At 53.5% G+C, this 19,112-nt stretch overlaps 6 protein-coding genes across 6 annotated transcripts; 3 read left to right on the forward strand and 3 right to left on the reverse strand.

Moving 5' to 3' along the window:
- Positions 1 to 2,626: 2,626 nt before the first annotated feature.
- On the forward strand, positions 2,627 to 3,525 carry J4E85_001478 (uncharacterized protein; the record flags this gene model as incomplete). The annotated part of the gene is made up of 3 exons (XM_051465763.1): positions 2,627 to 2,919; positions 2,969 to 3,364; positions 3,417 to 3,525. The coding sequence occupies 3 exons, from the start codon at positions 2,627 to 2,629 to the stop codon at positions 3,523 to 3,525; spliced, it is 798 nt and encodes a 265-aa protein (XP_051330320.1).
- Positions 3,526 to 4,489: 964 nt separating this feature from the next.
- Positions 4,490 to 6,303, reverse strand: J4E85_001479 (uncharacterized protein; the record flags this gene model as incomplete). Its single annotated transcript, XM_051465764.1, has 2 exons — positions 4,490 to 6,018; positions 6,081 to 6,303. The coding sequence occupies 2 exons, from the start codon at positions 6,301 to 6,303 to the stop codon at positions 4,490 to 4,492; spliced, it is 1,752 nt and encodes a 583-aa protein (XP_051330321.1).
- A 579-nt stretch (positions 6,304 to 6,882) lies between these two features.
- On the forward strand, positions 6,883 to 7,334 carry J4E85_001480 (uncharacterized protein; the record flags this gene model as incomplete). Its single annotated transcript, XM_051465765.1, has 3 exons — positions 6,883 to 6,927; positions 6,993 to 7,099; positions 7,157 to 7,334. The coding sequence occupies 3 exons, from the start codon at positions 6,883 to 6,885 to the stop codon at positions 7,332 to 7,334; spliced, it is 330 nt and encodes a 109-aa protein (XP_051330322.1).
- A 1,274-nt stretch (positions 7,335 to 8,608) lies between these two features.
- J4E85_001481 (uncharacterized protein) lies at positions 8,609 to 9,334 on the reverse strand (the record flags this gene model as incomplete). The annotated part of the gene is made up of 1 exon (XM_051465766.1): positions 8,609 to 9,334. One exon carries the CDS (start codon positions 9,332 to 9,334, stop codon positions 8,609 to 8,611), a length of 726 nt encoding a protein of 241 aa, XP_051330323.1.
- A 4,364-nt stretch (positions 9,335 to 13,698) lies between these two features.
- J4E85_001482 (uncharacterized protein) lies at positions 13,699 to 14,487 on the reverse strand (the record flags this gene model as incomplete). The annotated part of the gene is made up of 1 exon (XM_051465767.1): positions 13,699 to 14,487. The coding sequence occupies one exon, from the start codon at positions 14,485 to 14,487 to the stop codon at positions 13,699 to 13,701; it is 789 nt and encodes a 262-aa protein (XP_051330324.1).
- Positions 14,488 to 17,421: 2,934 nt separating this feature from the next.
- On the forward strand, positions 17,422 to 17,877 carry J4E85_001483 (uncharacterized protein; the record flags this gene model as incomplete). Its single annotated transcript, XM_051465768.1, has 1 exon — positions 17,422 to 17,877. One exon carries the CDS (start codon positions 17,422 to 17,424, stop codon positions 17,875 to 17,877), a length of 456 nt encoding a protein of 151 aa, XP_051330325.1.
- Positions 17,878 to 19,112: the final 1,235 nt, after the last annotated feature.

A 19,112-nucleotide genomic window follows, 5' to 3' on the forward strand; every position in this document is an offset into this window, starting at 1 on the left:
CAGCGTGCCGGAGGACCGCGGAAACCACTTGGCTCCTCGGTAACTGGCGGGTAACCAGACTGTCTTTCCGCTTTCCCAGACTCCTGACTCCTGGCACGCTCTTACGCAGGGTCGAAGTGGAGTCCCCAGATCTTGTCTCTCCACAATCTGGGTGGACCCTTCTTCCTCGTCTCCGAAACCTTCTGGCAGTGCGGCGGGACCGTAGCCGATCACCTCAGGCAAACATAGGCATGACATATCAGCACTCGTTAACTGTCTGTCGTGTGGATGCGGCTTATGGAAAGACCGGCCTTTCTCTTGTCTCGTGCAATACACGAGGAGCTTGCTTGTTTCATGCAGGTACCACAACGCGCCTCGACGGCGGTATACCTAGATCAATATTGTCGCGAAGCTCGGAACACCCAACATAAATTACAAGCAATAGAACGCACTCTATGTATCAGGCAAAATGATTACTATTCTAGAGAGCTTGTACAATATGCATATCTGTAGTACATGCGGGTTTCACAATGAGAGCAGAGCCTGATCATTGCTGGGGCATGTTATTGACAAAAGTCAAACAAGAAAAACAAACGAACAGGCCCGCCGCCTACATTGAGAACCTACAAGATAGGTGACCTGGCGTTGATGTAGGCTCTAGACCTGTTCAGTTTTTTCTTGAAGCACTCCAAGCAATGCCACCACAAACATTACAGATGCACCTTTACAGTGCTTCATTAGCCTAAAGTGCCACGCAATTGCGCCATCTCACTGTCTCACGCAATTGACATGGATGCCTGGAGTGATCCGTTGTCGTGGAAGCTCTTACACATTGATGTTGTTGGATCTTTGTTTTCATCCTCTCGCGCGACCTTAGCTATCTTTGACAATGAAGGCACTGCGAGGACAATTCATTTGTACCTGGCCGGAACAGCAAAAGGCTCTGAGACGGCATCAACCGCCACGCCTGGCATACACACCACTCCTGTCGCGGACACAGCAGACACGGAACGGCAGGGTGCAGGTGGAAATGACTTGACATGTGTTCCCGCTGGACCGAGGACGTGCAATAGCCAACCTGCGTCTCAACCGCACCTCTAGGATGGGTGGTGAGCTGCTGCTCCACTAGGGGGCCCCACGCAGCCCCGGACGGCCAGGACATGGCGACAGCACGCTACGCTAACACTATCGATCCCACAATTGATGGACAGACTTTTTGTGTTCGTCGTTTCTCCAGAACGCACTTCCAATTCAAATACTCGGCGACTGCTCGAGCCGTTGCGACGGCGCATTTTCGCAGCCTTTGCTAGAGTTTCGTTATGTCATGATATTGGAAGATGCCGGGGGCTTATGCCGAGGCTCTTGGACAAAGCTTAGCCGCCTTACCTCATGCACAAGGCCATCATCCCGTTTCCTCCGCGGCCTTTGACGATCTTGAATTTCAAAGCACGCCCCGGTAAATTGCTTCTACACCAACAGGACGCCGTGTGCCTGTTTGCAGTGCAATGGTAACGAAGGCATATCCAACAACCGCGCAAAGGCCAAAGGAAGAGCTGCGTTCATATATCGTGTCACCATATCGCACCCGCGACATCCGGCATCCCAGTCCAACGGGCAGAATGCACCTGGGAGGCTCGCGTACATGTCAGAACGCCCGACCTCGCGTTTTAACTACTCCGAGCAAATTGAGCGTTGGCGCACTGACTAGAGCTCCACTCCCACACACGTTTCTCGCAGGGGGCCCTCCTCAAGGGTAAACATGCAGTCAGACCGCTAACATGCAGAGATCGATAGCGGTCTGTGTGTTATACGAAGTTTCGAAATCCCAGGCTCCTTCTGCCGTGTTCGCGATCAAAACACTCGAAGGAAGCTGATGTGTCATGGTCACAAGAGACGATGATGTAATGCTTGGGACTTGGTCGGCGATCCGTACTTGGGAATTGGAGCAGCGCATCTTATTTCTCCGCGTCATCGCGGCAGCTGAGCCCGCCTGAGCAAGACAGAATACTGCTGGATCGGTTGGCGCACCACCTGCCATCCTCATTGTCGGTGTCCATCCGGCCTCGCTAAGGCAGCTTTGGCGCCGATCACACGGCGCATGGTGGCTTGGGGTCGACTGATTGTCGTTCGTCCGTCCACCGTGCCCTCAGTTGATTGATTCGCAGTGGAGACGCATGCTGTCCTTTTACCCGGCATGGAGAGGCGTCTATGGGGAACTGCCATGAGTGGTCCGCTTTAGCACCTGTTTGGAATTCTAATTACCTAGCCTTAGTCGCGGGACTAGCACCAGTATGGGACGACGGCTCATGGCACACGTCGATGGACCATGCTTCCCCTGCGAGGTCTGATCTGTTCTGGACATATATCAGTCTCTCCGCTCCCCCAGAATCGGCTTGATTTCTCCTTCCCCAGACTCTCCCCCCGTTGAACCCGTCTTGAGTTAGTCTGGATCAGAACACGTTAAGCACCTGTCAATCATAGCAGACATCATGGCGACCGCTCGTGAGCACAACGACACCATGGCATGTTTCTCGAATGCGCCAAACATATGTACCAAATCTAATCGTCTTGATAGCGTGGCCCGAGTTTCGAGAAGAACACCAACGGCACCAGCGCGACCGATCACGCGGCAGTCAACGGTGCAGGAATGCCCAAGCAAAGGGTACCATACGACTATGGCGGCAACCCTCTCGCCCACGTTGCTACCAACGACCCAGATCTCCGTCTCGCAGCTTTTGGTGGTGAATTCCAGCCTGGTCTATACAGGCCGCCGAACCGCAAGTTCGCCAACCCAGCCCCTCTGGGTCTGTCGGCTTTCGCCCTCACCACCTTTGTTCTGTCTTTGATCAACGTCAAGACCCGAGGCATTGGTCACCCAAACATTGTCGTGGCTGCTGCGTACGGTTATGGAGGTCTCGTGCAGCTGTTGGCTGGCATGTGGTATGTATTATCAGTCAATTTGTCCATGCGCGTCCTAACAGCATACTAGGGAAATGGCTGTCGGAAACACATTTGGTGCGACCGCTCTTTCATCCTACGGAGGTTTCTGGATCTCCTTCGCCATCATCCTGACACCGGGTGGATTCGCGATTGAGGAGACGCTCCTGGAATCGGGCGACTTCTACAACTCTTTCGGTCTCTTCCTCATGGGCTGGTTCATCTTTACCTTCCTCTTGTTGATCTGCACCCTCCGATCCACCATAGCCTTCTTCTCGCTCTTCTTCACTCTCGACATGGCTTTCCTCCTCCTCGGAATTGGCTACCTCAACGCTGATGCTGCGGGCCCACAAAGCGACTGCATCGTCGCTGGTGGTGCTTTTGGTCTCATGGCTGCTTTCATCGCCTGGTACAACGCGCTGGCTGGTATCGCGGACAGCTCAAACAGGTTAGTACTCAATGCCATTATCACCGTCTCAATCCGTACTAATATTCTACAGCTTCTTCGTCATCCCCGTTGCTCATTTCCCCTGGTCTGAGAAGGGCCGCGAGCGCCGTAACAAGGTCGACAACTCGGCTGCCCGTGCCGATGCTGGTCACACCGCATAAGGCAGTGCATAGAATGCACTATCATACCCACGAGTCGATGTTTGATGTATGGGGATGATAACACGGGAATATGTTATCATGGATCAGCATTGAATGCGCCGAAGTTGATGACCATCGCATGGGATCAGGTATGCGTAAATCACGTGTATCGCCCGTGACGAACATGTATTCTTTTTAATACCATTTCGAATACCCACTATTGAACAGTCTGAATACAATGTCGCGATGCGATGCATTGCCGTCTAATACATACTCGCGTGTTCCTTCTCCAGATCCTTCTTCCCTGTACCCCAATTCCTTCCCACATTACAACCTGCACTCTTCGCACAGCCGGAGTCTACATCACAATCATCTCCCGCATTGCAGATCTTCCAACAAACCTACTTGCCTTGAGCCATCGGTCGATTGCTCCGCTGCAGGCGCCAACGGCTTGCTACTAGGAGGCATGGCACACGTCATGGCATGGCAGTTGTGGCTTGCCTTGGCGTGGCGTGAGGCCACGATGTACAAGCATTTTCCACCCCAAGCCTCCTTTCTGGGCTGAGGTCAGAGGCGCTTTTGGGATCCTTTGACGCTGCGCTCACGCCAACTAAGAAAAAAGCTAAACAGGCCTGCAGCCTACATCAACTTAAAACCCTACAAGATAGATAACTTAGTGTTAATGTAGGCTCTAGACCTGTTTAGTTTTTTCCTTGTATGAGGTGCGCTCATGCAAGTTACGATGATTGCTTCCCGGTGGGCGGGGAAAGGGTGTATGCATACCCGGGGAATAGAGCGTTTACAGTATGACGGGTGTGGCTTTGCAATCTTGGCGTTGTTATGCTCATCTTGCGGAGTATAGTGATCAAGGTGAGGGGTTTCTAAGGCTGTCAAAGTCGTCTAATATATGGAACATGGCCCTTTTCTTGTGAAAACAATATTTGCTGATGATTGGAGATGTTACACTATTATTATCTACACATTACTAGACACTTCCACTGGGTACCTGTATAGCACCATTCTCCTTGGTCCCCTCCAATGCTTCGCCCCAGATTTGCTTGACAAGCTGCTTCTTGTTGATCTTGCCCATTGCATTCCTTGGGATAGTATCCACAACCTTCATCTCTTGAGGGATCTTGTAGTTTGCGAGCATCTCCTTGAGCGCCCTCCTCATGTCCAGCGCAGACCATGCTTTGCCTCCCTTTCCTGCTGTCTTTCCCTGTTCGGAGAGTACCACTACGGCAGCGACTTTCTGACCCCAGGCTTCTGATGGTAGACCGACAACGGCAACTTCATCGACTTGAGGGAGGGAAAGCATCTCGCGTTCGATCTCGAGGGCAGAAACCTTCTCGCCGCCGGTCTTTATGATATCGGCTGATTTGCGCCCGTGGATGAAGTAAAGAGGTCCCTTGGCCCATGCCTGGTCGCTCTCGCCTGCTCCTTTGACATTCCTTCGAACAGCGACATCGCCTGTCTTGAACCATTTCCCTTGCCCATCTGCGTCTTCAGTAAACTCTTTGGAGGTGGCTTCGGGGTTCTTCCAGTATTCCCTAAAGATTGTAGGGCCGCGCAGTTGGATCTCGCCCTGGCGTTCGCGTTGTGTCTCGGGATCGATTTCTTTGCCCTCTTCTATGATTTCCCCAGTCTCGATGTCTGCTAAACGCGCTTGTACCGATGGAAGCGGCCAGCCTACAGAGCCATCTACGCGATCTGCGAAATCCAATCCGCAGGAAAGCGCCATACCCACCTCAGTCATGCCATATCGCTCGAGCAGCACGTTGCCCCCGCTGAGCTCTGTCCAGGCTGACTTCACTGGTGTAGGAAGGGCAGCGGACCCTGAGATGTTGAGGCGCATATTCGATGGGTGAAGCGCGGTCTTGGTCGCGGCTTGAAGTTCGGACGAGAGGGTAGGGTGCGATGCGAGTAGGCGCGTGTATATGGTTGGGACTACGGTAAGGAAGGTAATGGGCTTCTTGACTGGATCAGGGCTCGGCAGGAACGGAGCTGCCAGGCGATCCCATACAGCGGTAGCATTGAATGGGAACTGGAACTCGATAGTGCTGCCGGCGAAGAGAGGCGTAAGCAGTGCGTTGACGGTGCCGTGGATGTGGTGTAAAGGAAGAACGTGTAATAGCACATCGTCTTTACTGTAGTTCCACGCCTCCAACAGCGATCGCGACTGTGCCGTTAACACGTCTTGAGGCAACAAAACACCCTTGGGTCGGTTTGTGGTGCCCGACGTGTACAGCATCATGCCTCCCTTGTCGCTGGTAGGCTCCTCCAGCGTGACGTAGTCGTCCGTCTTGCCCATCATAATCTTGTCCTGTTTGTAGTTGATGGGCTGCGTCTCCATTCCCTCCTTCAGCACATCGTCGGCTTGACTCTGGAACTTCTCCGACGAGAGAAGCATCAGAGACTCGCTCTGGTCGATGATGTATCGGAGCTCGTGTGCTGGGAAGGTGGGCGATAGCGGTACGGCGATTGCATGTGCGGCGAGGATGGACAAGAGGGTCACTATGTATGCGTCAGATTCTGCTGCCTTTGCTGTTGTACACGAGGCGTAGAGGAACGCGCACCTACATAGTCGTATCCATTTTCTACCAGAAAGGATATCCGTTGGCCCTCTGCGCTCTGCCCGCCACAGTTCCGTTGCAGCTTGTCCTTGGCAGCAGCGACATCGTTTACAAGCTCGCCGTACGTGAAGGACCGTCCGGAAAGAGAGTGGACAACGGCCGTACTTTGCGCATCATGCTTCTTGATGGCTTCGAAGACGGGGAGGCGGGGCAGCGTGGATGCCATTCTCACGGTATAGAAGGGAGCGTGTGCGACGGGTGGGCAGCAATGGCTGTTGTATGCCGGCAGAGATATTTTGTGTCGTGTCAGGGTGCGAGCGAAAAGATTACGCGCCCACATGGCGGCAGGGAGATGTCCCGGATCAGCGCAATTGATGCAGGTTTCGAGGCTTCGGAGTACGGCAGATCGGTGCGAGATGTGCTGTGTTTAGAGCCGCGTCGCAGTGATCGTGTTTCCGCAGTCTCCAGACAGCAGCGCAAAAGTTGTCATTTAATCATAAAAGTATGGTAATCAAGACGCCATTCTACTTGTCACCATCATCTTTTCAAGCATGCTCTGGCAGTCTCATGGCCTCAATGGCTCGTCTGACTGCGCTTCAAACTTTCGGAACCATGACGCGACGCCTTCCGATTTCGTCTTGGCGCTTGCCTCGGCACGAATTCTAGGGCCGACGCAACCCAATACTTCCACCACTGCGATCCAGTATTCTCATTGGCCCTACTTGACACCCTACCCGACTAGGAAGCATTGTGGTGAATGTTCCTTCCAAATATCGCGCTCGCTGGAAAGCGTTTCATGTCAGCCATGGCTCAGTCCATGACACCAATGGAAGATGCTCTGAGGACGAAGGTAGTTATGCACTTTGGTTGACATACCTCAACTGCGTATCCAGCATTGCATCTAAAGTTTCGTAGATCACAGAGGCCCTGAAGCCGACTTCACTCGAGATCTTCAACGATTCGAATAAGCATGCCCACCACAAAGCTATGCAAGGAGTCACCAGCAGAGAGACACACTTCCGGTATTCATCGACCTGCAAGCTTCTCAGCTACGTGACTTGTGTTACTAACGCTCGCAGTGTTTTCATCACATCGCCGGCCTTCCAAGGCAAGATGCAGCTCGCACGGCATCGCATGATCAACTCCTTGATGAAGGACGAGTTAGCTCAAGAAGGCGGTATACACGCGCTGCAACTCATCACTCGAACGCCTGAAGAGGACGAAGCCCGGAAACAGAAGGAAGCCACCCAGGGATAAGTGCGGATGATTACCGATACCCACGAAGAACGACTATGGAACTGTTTGGCAATAGGCGTCCGATAAAGCTTGTGCTTAGTAGCCATCGCAGATTGAAGGAAGGGTAAATTCAGAACAGTTGTGTAGTCTAATCTAATATCCCCAACGCCTTGAAAGCCTCTAGTATATAGTCACTTTCCTCTTATAGGCGCTTCATAAAGTGACCATAACGTAAAGCTTAGCAATCCAACGCCATGTCTTAGCATCTCGCAGAAACCGGAACGCAGATACGAGATCGCCGACGAGATGGAGTTGGCACCCCCGATCTAGCCCCCGTCTTTGGGCATTACAGTCACCAGTCCATAAAGCTAGCCTTCTATTGAAGAAGAAACGGCTGAGTTCAGTGACAGGAAGATTCCCATAAGCTACCACACGCTCGACTAGCCATCGAAGTCAATACATTCTATTCGAAACAAGCAAAGGTATTACGAAGTGGTGGCGGTGATCGTCAGCACGAAACGGTCAATACGGGCTTCCACATTATTCCGGGACCCTGCCAACCCTTGAACCTTGACCCTGTACGAGTGCAGGCAAATGGACTAACGCAATCTAACAATCAGAATCTAGGCCTTTTCTACGCTCCTCACCAACACAGCAGGCATACCGCCATCCAAAAACGCAAAGCATGTGTACCAAGGGCGATGGTGAGGCAATCAAGCAATGCGTGGCATGTCGTTGGCCTGCAGGGTTGAGCATATTACACAGTACCTAGTCAAGCTTCTTTACATGCAAGTGAAGACTACCTAGATAGAAAAGGTAATAAAGCTTAGTAAAGATGGGGTGATGATGGATACAGCTAGAGTGTTGTCGACCTGGGCAGTTATCGGTCAGCGTGCGAATTGAGCCAGACACCGCGATGTCGCTAGAGAAACACCCCAAACTCACAGTGCGATCATCCCATCAACCATTGGTACGTATCGCTGAGAAAGCCAGAGGAATTAGGTGTAACTGAAGCAAATGAAGGTGTATGTTCTTCTCACACAGAACAGTGTACGGCAATCAGCACCTTTTTAATCTTCGATTGCGCTTGAGACACATACTTCTACAGGAGCGTCCACATTTCAGTCTACATAGAACACTATGACAGGGTATAGATAGCAGAGTAACATGGAAACCTTGTGATCCGTCCCTTAAGCCTAATTTCCTTCCAATACGAGACCCAAACAACAGTGCGAAGCTGTTGGCGAATAAACTTTTGTGGGGAGAGTGATTTGTGCTGCGCAATTTGTATTGTATCATCTTTGACCACCTTCTACTCCGATTGAAGTCTCGTCCATCTTCCCACTGGACTCGAGTATCTGCCTTGCTGCTTCCTGGATAGAGAGACTTTCGCGCCGCATAGTTTGCACCGCCGCTTCAAGTGTCTGGGTCCTCGCGCGAAGACGACTGATCTCAGCACGGAGGACGATGATAGTCTCTCTCTGGGAGGAAACCGAACTGCTAGTACTGTGCGTAAAGTCGACGGGCGATGGATCTGGAGTGATGCCAGGTTGTTGTTCCGTGTCTGATATTGACACCGACGTCTCAGTTCCAGATACCATAGCTTCTTCCAGTAAACGTATACGTTGCTCGAGCCCGGCTTTCTCAGCTTCCCATGCCCTCTTTTCTTCAGTGCTTTGTGCCTGGAGCCGGTTGGCCATGTCCATGATTTGCATGTATTGTGCTCCATTAGCGATGAGCTGCTGCCGAGCCTCATCCCTACTCTGCTGTAGCTCTTCCATTTGACCTTCCATTGTCGAAACTTGTACTGACAGCCTATCCTTCTCATCCATGAGAATGCTGACCTCTCCGTCGTTGATTTCGAGCTTTCTTTCGAGCGTGGCGCACGTCGTCTTTTGTCTTTCGAGGCTCTGGAGCAGAGTACCGTATTCGCGCTGTAGGGTACGCAATTCCGAAGTTTTGAGGCTGATTTGCTGTTGGAGGTGGAGTAAGCTTGTACTTGGTCCTAATGTTTGCGACATCGCTGGTGGTGATATTGAAGGCAGGCTTTGGGAGATGTGAAAGTTGAAGGAAGAAGGCGAAGGTAGGATTATCGAGTGTGGACGTTGTTGAGCCCGTATCGGGGCGTTCATCGAGTCGAAAGATGGCGTAATGTCCGGTGAAGGGTTACCTGCGAATGACGCGGATTTGGGACGACTGAAGCTGCCAGAAAAACCGGGATTTGACTCCTGTCTCTGTGGAGGCGTCCGATCCTCGCCGTCATCGGAGTAGTCTTGAGCTCTTCTCATCTTGGAAGTTTTGAGAAATGGCGACGAGGACCTTGGGCGACGCGACGAGCCTTGCTTCATGTGCCCTTGCAACCAGAAATCATGCTCGTGCAGCGAACGAAGCACCCATTACAATAGCTCTTCACTGCTGGCAATATTGTGTACAGGCGGCTATTTCAGCGTATGAGAGTTGTTCCCAAGCATGGTAAGGCCAGATGCTAATCGAGCGGCAATAGGGGAAGTTAGAGCAACTCACTGTATTGACTAGATCGTGCTTTGTACGCGTCAACCTTCTGTTTCTATTGGTCAAAACTTCCAAGCCCGTGGCAACTTTGCGCATTGATACATGCAAGCTGCAGAATACTTGGCCCTGGCAGCTCGGCAAGCATAAGTAACCATCCCTACTGCGTGCGCCAGCTCAGGCCCATGACCCTGATGGATGACCAAGCTGCTCTGCAGGAGACAAGCCCAGCCAGTACTACGGTAACATATTGGCGGATCTTGTGTAATAGAGTCAGCTATGGTAGCCTTTTTGGAAGGTGCAAATTGGCACACCAATAAGATGAAAGCCTCATGCGCCGGCTACATGTCGGTCAACACGCTCCCGCTAAACGCGCTGGTATACACACACATGGCCAGGCTTCCACATCTGCACCACACGATAGAGCTACCGCATGATATACATACTGATAGATATGGAAGAGAAACGGAGACTTGAGACTTTGTAGGTACTCAGAGTTATGCCACTGTTTGCAACCACGGCAGCTGTAGAATCCGAAACTTTGGCCCTACTGAAATGATTTGGAATGAATCGGGGCACAGTAGAAACCTTTGTTGATCCGGGATGTAACCGCCGTGAGTATAGTAGCCGGCTCGTGGCGGGAACGAGAATAATGACGCTGATTGATGGAGGCTGTGACAGTCGGGCCGGGGCGCTTGGACCGCACTTCAAAGATGTTGGTATCTTCCTGTGGTCGTTCCATGTCCGTACGACACTGCACAGGTGGGACTTGAACCTAGAAACCGGACACAGAAGTTGGCCTCCGCCATCAGAACTGGTAGGATGCTTTAGGAACAGTGTCGATATAAGATCTTTCGAAATGGATGTCCAACTGTAAGATAGTCGATATCCAGACATGCAATAGCTGGAGTGTAAAAGCGCCATCCGTGCCGCATGTGAGTGCCGTGCAGTCGGAGTCTTGCTTAAATGTCGGAGCTCGTGTTCGGTGGCATGGCTCCTAATATGGGAACGTTCAGACAACCAGGCGTAATGCATCCGGTGGGTCATTCATAGGGCCCGTTACAGAGAGGCCGAAGGTCCGCAATGTAGTATGCCCATACGTGCGTATCGCTCCCTCGGTGGTACCAGAGTCAGTCAGCGCCATTGCTGCACCGAAGAATACCTGCACTCAGTAGCCTGGACAAGCGAGAGCCAAGTCGTAGGCCAAGATGCCCGTGAAGGAGGTATTATCAACGCCATAGTTACGAGAGGCGCGATTTGATGCAGTACTGTGAAGAGACCTCACCGGGATCGACATGCCGGTTTGCGCGAACAAAGTATCAGGGAATCTCGACGAAGTGCTTGCCGGATGCACCCATAGCCAACGATAGGAGGAGCTTGTGGAAGGATGACGGCTGAGTAAGACGGAAAGATGGTTATCGGTAATGATGAGCGGGAAATCATCCGAAACTAGCGTCGTCAGTCAGCACGGGATCTTTGAAGCTCTCTGTTACGACATCTGCCGAATCTAGACTGAAGACATGACTTGTGGCCTGACTGGCATGCGCTTGCGGTAACACGAAACACCGTATTGAGATGCGAGTAATAGAATTGGGGCAAGGTTATCGCAACCTTCCCGAATGCGGAACTCGTCGCACATGTGCTACAAGGGCCATGGAAGAAAGCTTCTGTATTACCACGATATTTTCCCAATCTCTTCCCATCCTGTTACCACCAACACCGTACCTCTGAGTCTTTCCATCAGCTTCTACGTTTTCACATGCGCCAAGCTGCACTTTGCCCATCAGTATCCACCCACTGTGTCCCGACATCCCGGGCAATCAGTCGAAGACGATCCTCAACCCAGTCTTTCTCGCGTGACACCACTTCAGTCTCAATCTTCTGCATCGTCTGCAGCTCATCCAAGATGCCGTGTAGAATGGCTTTACATGCTTCGACTATACATGCAATGCTTGATCCGGGTGTTGGCAAAGCCAGCCTGTCCAGGTCGCGTGCAAATGCTGTTAACTTCCTGGTCAACGCAGCATTTTCGGCCTTCCATGAATCCCCAAGGCCTTCAATTGTCCCAAGAGCCGCCTTGGCTCCATGCGGACCTTGGCGGGCGGACCGAATCTCCTGGACCCAGGACGACCAATGCTCAAAATCTTTCACCAGACGCTGTAGTCGACCACCCGATTCGACCAGTGACGGCAGTTCGTGAAGGGGCTCCGAAAGGACCTGAATGTACTCAACCAGGCTCGCAGATGAGCCGCTAGCACTCCACTCCAGCAAGGACTGCAAGTTCTTCTGTTCTTGTGCTGTACGTTCGCTCTCTAACATGACTTGGTAAAGGCTAGCAACCTCTTCAAACTTCGTGCGCATCTTACGCTTCGCACTGATTTCCCAACATCTATATGTCTCCGCCGACGATTGATGCAGAAGATGAAGTTGGAGCAGTTCAGATTGCAAGCTGATCGCCTCTGGAGAAAGCGACTGCAACACTGTTTGAGGTGCAGGGTTGATGAATGTGGCAGTGGGAGCTTTCCCAACCTTACGTGGTGTGAAGTGCTGTTGAAGCGTGCTGAAAGCTGGTCGGTTAGCCTTCTTCGGCTCTTCTGACACGACGTCTTTACGTTTTGACTGAGTGCCAACGGGCTCTTCGGCCCTGCGCACCGTACCAGTGCTCGGCAGGCCACTGGATGCTTCTGGCCTGGCTTTCGTACTAGCAGAGCGGCTGAGCCCTGCATTCCGTAGCGACGTCCGCGTTGGACCAGATAAGGTATCGCCAGATGTGTTGTTAGTCCTCGAGGTACGCGTTGGTGCCAATAGTAGAGACTTTGGTCGCTCGGAGATCGTGTTCGATCTAGCAACATCACGTCTAGGGGCTGATATGGTACTGGTCGACTGGGTCCTGGCATGACCAGGAGGGCCCGATGCCTGAGCTGAGTGCGACGTAGCACCTGGCTTCCGTAAAGACTGCGATCGGGCAAGCCCTCGTACTTGCGGCTCTGCAGGCTTGCTGACTGAAGCTGGAGGCAGCATCGTCCGGGGAGCACTTGTCTTTTCAGCACTTTCCGTGCGTTGAGATGATGGGGTGCCCGTCTGATATGTGGATTTTGGTCGAAGTCGCCCTGGTACTGCACCCGGAACCTGAACGCATTGCGTTGGTGACGCTGTGTCTGGCTGATCTTGCGTCCCGTTCAAGTCATCCCCCGCATCTTCCGATCCAGCGTCTCTGTCAGATACTTCAGGTAATATACTTGACCGGGTATTGTATCTATGCTGGCCGGGCTGGGGACTAGATAGGAGGAAGATTAGTCTTAGCCAGATCCCTTACACGCTCAGGTTTTACCCACAGTAAGCTGCGACGATTCTCCGAATCGCCCTGAATTGACGGTAATCTACTAGAGGCAGGGCGCGCAATGCCACTTGTGCCATGTCTTGTTGTTTCCTTGTCGTCACCGGTCGGCGCGACTGGTGCAGCGTTCTGGAACCTGTTAGGTATTGTCTACTACGGGACGGCGCATGGCTTACCCGAGCCCGTGGGGGCGCATGGCCGATTCTGCCTATCTGTGAGCGCGGCTTGGAGTTCATCTTCGATACAGGTCGCGGCGCTATCGTGAACGTGTTGGTAGCTCGGTCTGATGTTGCCGGGTATGCACAAACACACGAAACATCGGTTGTTGACATCCAATGAGCGCGGGCCACAGCGCTAGTACCACATATGGCTAGAACCCTAGCTATGGCAAGAGCATGTCCAGTAGCAAAGAATGGAAAGGGAATATCGTCAGAGTTCGTTATCTATTGTATCTAAGCCGAGTGAGCGACCAATGCATACTTCGTGAAATGGCGCGTACGTCCATCCCATACGAAAGCACAGCTATTCCGTTCCCTGTTCTCACAGGCTACCACGGCGCGCTGGGAAAGAAACACCCTCGATAGCAGCGTAGTCAACAAACCAGCTAACGCGGTCTCCGCCCTTGTGGTTCACCAAACCACAAGGCAGCTGCTGACCCTCGTCCGAATCGAAGATTTGGCGCATGATGTCCTTCTTTCCTCCGCCAGTCGCGACGAAGGCGATCTTGAGTCCATGTTGTGCGACGGGAAGGGAGATGGTGATGCGCTTCGGGGGAGGCTTGGGAGAGTCGGAGATGGAGAGTACCCATGCTTCGGTTTCGCGCAATAGCTCAGAACCGGGGAACAAACTGCAGGTGTGTCCGTCCGGTCCACAGCCAAGCAGAAGCAGGTCGAAGAGTGGCAACTTTACGCTGTCGCGTGCTGCAAACACACTGACGAGCGTCTTCTCGTACTGGTCGGCCAGTTCTTGTACGTCATCGAGGTACTTGACGTCGATGGGGTAGACCTTGGGTGTGCCCAACTCAGACGGTATCTTGTCGAGAAGCTCCTCCTTGACGAGTCGATGGTTACTGTCTTCGTGATCGAGAGGCACCGCGCGCTCGTCGGCATAGAATATTTCCCACTTGTCGAATTGCACCTTTCCTTCGCCATTGGTCTCCTTGAGAAGCGCTTGCGCAAGCGTCTTGGGCAGGGAGCCGCCAGACACGGCGACGCGGAAAACTTGGTGGCGCTCGAGCGCAGCGTTTTGGGCGTCGAGCACGTAGGTGCGCAGGCTCGGGGCGAGCTCAGCAGCGCTCTGGAAAGCGTATAGGTTCGGAGGCTTGCCCATGGTGTTGATGTGTGTGTTGGGTTGGTGAGTTGAAGTTTGTCGGCGCGCGATGGAGGGGTTCGGACAGGTGGGGCACCTAGCTATGTGCCGTTGTTTCGTTCGACGGCGGCGGGCCGGTGACGATTGCCACGATAGTGACGTGGGCAGCGTTTGGGCAACGGTACGACGATCGTAAAAAAAAAGATAGTAGAACAAGGCGAAAAAATGGCGGCAACGGCTGCCTATGGTGTCACCTCATGGACGATCGGGCCTCGATACCGACGTGCATTTTGAGCCAATCGTGCAGCTATTATTTCGCTCGGCCTGGGTCGTTTTGCGTCGTGATTGAAAGGCAGACAACAGGACATGGTAGCATAGGGAATTTGACTAGAAGAAGGAACAATATCCACAAGAGTTATGTATTCTCGCAATCTGCACATGACCGTCGCCGTCGGACTGACCAATGACGCGCCGTCTGGACCATCATGAAAACATCACAAGCTAGCCCGCATTGGGCTCTATCACGTGCATGTGTCCCTTGCAGCGCTGGATCAGTTCCAAGATTACCCCACGATGTTGACGATGTATCTACCCCCCATCTAAACTAGTTGAGGATGCAAGATCGAATGCTCTAGCATTGGTTATCAGATCCCTCTTTCTTACGCTCTAGACTCACGGCTGCTTCAGGCTGGAAGAACCTATGGATCAGAGACACTGGATTTCTTGACATGTGTCTAGGTACATTCCTGAAGACCTCCACAAGATCTCGTATCAAGATACTAGTGTGTACCCACACGCTTCTTCTTAGGCATGGTGCACACAAAACCGAGCTTGCTTGCATGAAGACTATTTCCCAGTATCAACATGTCCAAAGCCACCACAAGGTGCTGGCGCTGCACCCGATTCCTCGCATGATTATGGTTCGGTATCAAACGTGGGCGATACGTACTGAGCCGATTCAGAGTACTAGGTCCTATTCGAAGTCGCAGCGCAACCACTGGTGATGAGCGGAACCACGGCCACATGTAACTTTCTCTGCTCAAACGTATAGATCGCCCACAATTTTGTATTCAGAGAAACTTGATTTGTGCGTCTTCAAGGGGCAATCAGCATTTGTCACAGTAGAGCAGAACAAGGCAAGCCGAATTGGGAGTCTGGAAGCTGTCGTGCACCGCCGCGCGAACAGGACTCGAAAGGTCATATTGCTTTGTTTGCCAGGCTTTGTGCATGCCATCTCTTCACTGGAGGTGTTGAACTGCACTCGTTCCAGACGTGGCCCTGCTTGATTTGGTACACGTCGCGAGCTCCGTTGGGTTTCGAGCCGTAGTATGGTGACTGGAAGCTCCGGAAGGATCCTCAGCTGACTACGTTAACGGCCGAGCTCCGGGTCGTATAACTGGCTGCTGGGACCATGCAGAGCCACGGTACTGCAGGGCTAGACAAAGCTCAGAGAGACCACGTTGCTTTTGGAGGATCAGGCTTCACCAAGTTTGGCAGTCTCGATCTTGCAAAAGAAACGACTTCATTTGCCCCTCCACCTCTTCGGCCTGCGATCGAAGTGGCGACTATCCAGTCATGGGGTGCAACGAGGCCTAGACGTCGATTGTTCGGGCGCCGTTCAGCTAGGGCCAGAGGGTCTAGACCGTTGCCCACCAGGACTTTGTCTGCAACAGGGCAATGCAGGGCTGGTACCTCTGTGGAATGTAGCAGATCCGGCTCGCGCAGGAGTTTTGTCTACCAGGGGCTATTGTTATCTGGGTCGATTATCGTGCCACAAGTGCTGCATGCAGGTGCACATTTGCATTCTGGGGTGGTGGAGATTTCCGAGTGCAACGTAAGCGCTTGTCGACGGAGCCAACGGCGCAGCAGCGTGATTGTAGGGCGTTGAAACAGAGGGCGTATATGTCTGGCGACTATTCATCTGTTGAGCATGTTATTCGTGTGAAGATTGGCAGCTGTGGAGGTCGTGGCAGGGAGGAAGTGGTATAGGCGAGACAGGTATAGTAGAGTTTGCAACAGCAACGTTTCAGTGTCGGCGACGCAGGGCTCTGAGAGCGTGTATTAGGTTGCGTGGTTCCCCCAGGCCCAAGGAGGGTTCATGGCCATGATCTAGACCGCCAGCCAACGGTACGGCCCGCTTTGACATCGACGATGGGCAGCAACAGGCTGCGAGGGTTGCGGTCGCAATGTCCGCAGTCAAGAGCTACTTTCGATGGGTTATTGGCGAAACTGCCGCATTGGGGTGGTTGTAGATGAGGAGATGGGGCTGGCGTGGTGATGGTACCTCGATGCTCGATGGGCGGTAGAGGACGGGTGGTTTCGGCGCCCGGAGTGCGGACAGCGAACTGCGGACTGCGGAGGAACCGGAGGCTCTGGGAACCACGGACGCGGTGGTATGTGTATGTACAGCTCAGCAGCACAGCCTCAGGTAGGCACCAACACAGTCAGCACCGGCGCGAGGCCGACGCGACGCGTACTCCTGCGCAACGCGAGGGATGCGAGTGACGGTGCGAGTGATCTCATCCAGAGCGGAACAAAAAACCATGTCGCAGCTCTGCAGCCGCATCGAGCGATGGGCGTCGTGGGCGATGGAATTGCAGCGTGATCGCGATGCACAAACGTCGCTATGCTGTGGGCGGGCAGGATTGGCCGTGTGCGGGGGGGCTTGAGCAGCCACGATCGAGACCGAGTCGGGCGATCGGCGCGGGCGCGTCTCAGCCTGGTGGTGGCCTAGCAAAGACTTCGGACCCAGCGTCTTGGATGGTTGCCAGACGTGTTCCACAGCCCAGCCACGCGCCAATCAGTCGGCCGCACCGCCCGCCCAGCACGCGGCCTGCGACTGGCCGATCTGCCATCGCTCGATGGCTGTACGAGCATATAGGCGACCGCGATCCCACGTACGCTGTGTGATTCACACCCGCCGTCGTCCTACTCCAGACACATACAAGCCAGACCATGACCGCTGATCACCTCACTCCCGACTCGTTCCCCACTGCTCCCTCCTGCTACTTCAGCATCGTGCCTGCCGTCCACTTCTCCCAGGAAACTCCCTCGCACAGCCCCGTCTCCGACTACCAGCCCTACACCCCCTCGGACCCGACCAACCCACTGCTGGCCTTCCGCCCAGCACCACCTCTCTACATGACGAGCCCCTCGGATGCCTCGCGCCTGCTGCAGTTGCAAACACAAGCTGCCCATCGCCCGGCCCCTGAGCCCATCCAGCAACAGCGCACCTCGAGCACCTCCTCTAGCAGCTCCAACAGCTCCACGTCGAGCATGGGCATGGGTTCGCCGTCCACACTTTCCTGCTGCCGCTGCCGCCGCGAGTGCCTCGCGAACATGTACCAGATCGGCACCAACCGCTACTACTGCAGCCACTGCGCACGGATGACTGGCTACAGCGCGGGCTGAAACCCACCCGAGCCTCCAACACGCTCTACACCCTACCGCCTAGTCAACATCTCGACTACCGGCTACCATCATCGCCTCATCACTACTGCACCCATACACAGACATCCGCTGTCAACCCACGCCACGTGAGCCGTTTTGCTTTCCAGCCCCGGCCGTGGAGCTCTGCACGAGCGAGGCACAGGCACCGCACATTGGCCTTTGAGCCAGTCGGTAGCGCACTTTGGCCCTGTCCGGATTCACTCATATCCTGAGGACATTGGGCAGTTATTGGTGTGGTCAGGCACATCACGAGCTGGAAGTCATGGAGCTGGCCTTCACGTTATTACGCTGCAACAGCTGGCCTGCAGGAGCATTTGACCATATGATACCCATTTGTACAATACACCAGTCGCGCACAGCGCCGACCCACAAATTCGATTTTTTCAACCATGACATTTCCCATATTGCATCGTGATGGTTTATTTGCCGCTTCAATATTGCCCGCCCCTAATCCACTTGCAGTGCAGTGCCGTATCGGCCAAGGTCCATCAATACACAGGAAAACGCGATCCGACGATCTTCGGAAAGCACAAAACCCCCGTGTGCACAGAATCCGTTCCCCGCTAGTCCCGCAACTACCATAGCGCGAACTGCCAATCTGAACTTCGCCTGTCGGGCACCAGAAGTGCCCTGTGACTGCTGTCTCGCAAAACCAACATCCGACGCGGATCACGTTAACCACGTCGAACGCACATCTTCGCGCGTGGGAGCATCACCCAAACCACGTCTCAGGTCAAACATAGCTTGGGGAACGTTCCCCTGGTTACCTCTGTCCTCCGCGGGCACGCTTCCCCCCGCTGTCATCCAGTCGTATGGATTACTTACTCGTGCATGGGATTTTACATTTCGACCGCATGCTCAGAGGATCTGCTGTTCTCCTCTTTTTCCGCGTCAGCGCTATTCTGTTTCAAGTAGGGGAGTCGAAGGGGGCGGGATGACATCGCTCGATGGCGTGCGCCAGGCACGATGCAGGGCACGCTGATCTCGACGGCTTTAATTGTGGGTATCGGCTTGTTGGAAATGCGATACTTGGTCGATGCCACGCCAGACGCGTGATGCGCGTAGAGTTTGCAATAAACCGTGTACAGTGTTTGGCTTTTTCTCAACTGCTCGCCTTGATGGTGCCGTTGCAGATTGATCAGGAAAAGAGAATACATTGGGGGTCACGGAGTCATAGTTTGGGGATCGAAGATGGT

The sequence above is a fragment of the Alternaria conjuncta genome (assembly GCF_024043145.1).
Source record: "Alternaria conjuncta strain BMP 0040 chromosome Unknown scaffold_2, whole genome shotgun sequence".
Classification (NCBI taxonomy): domain Eukaryota; kingdom Fungi; phylum Ascomycota; class Dothideomycetes; order Pleosporales; family Pleosporaceae; genus Alternaria; species Alternaria conjuncta.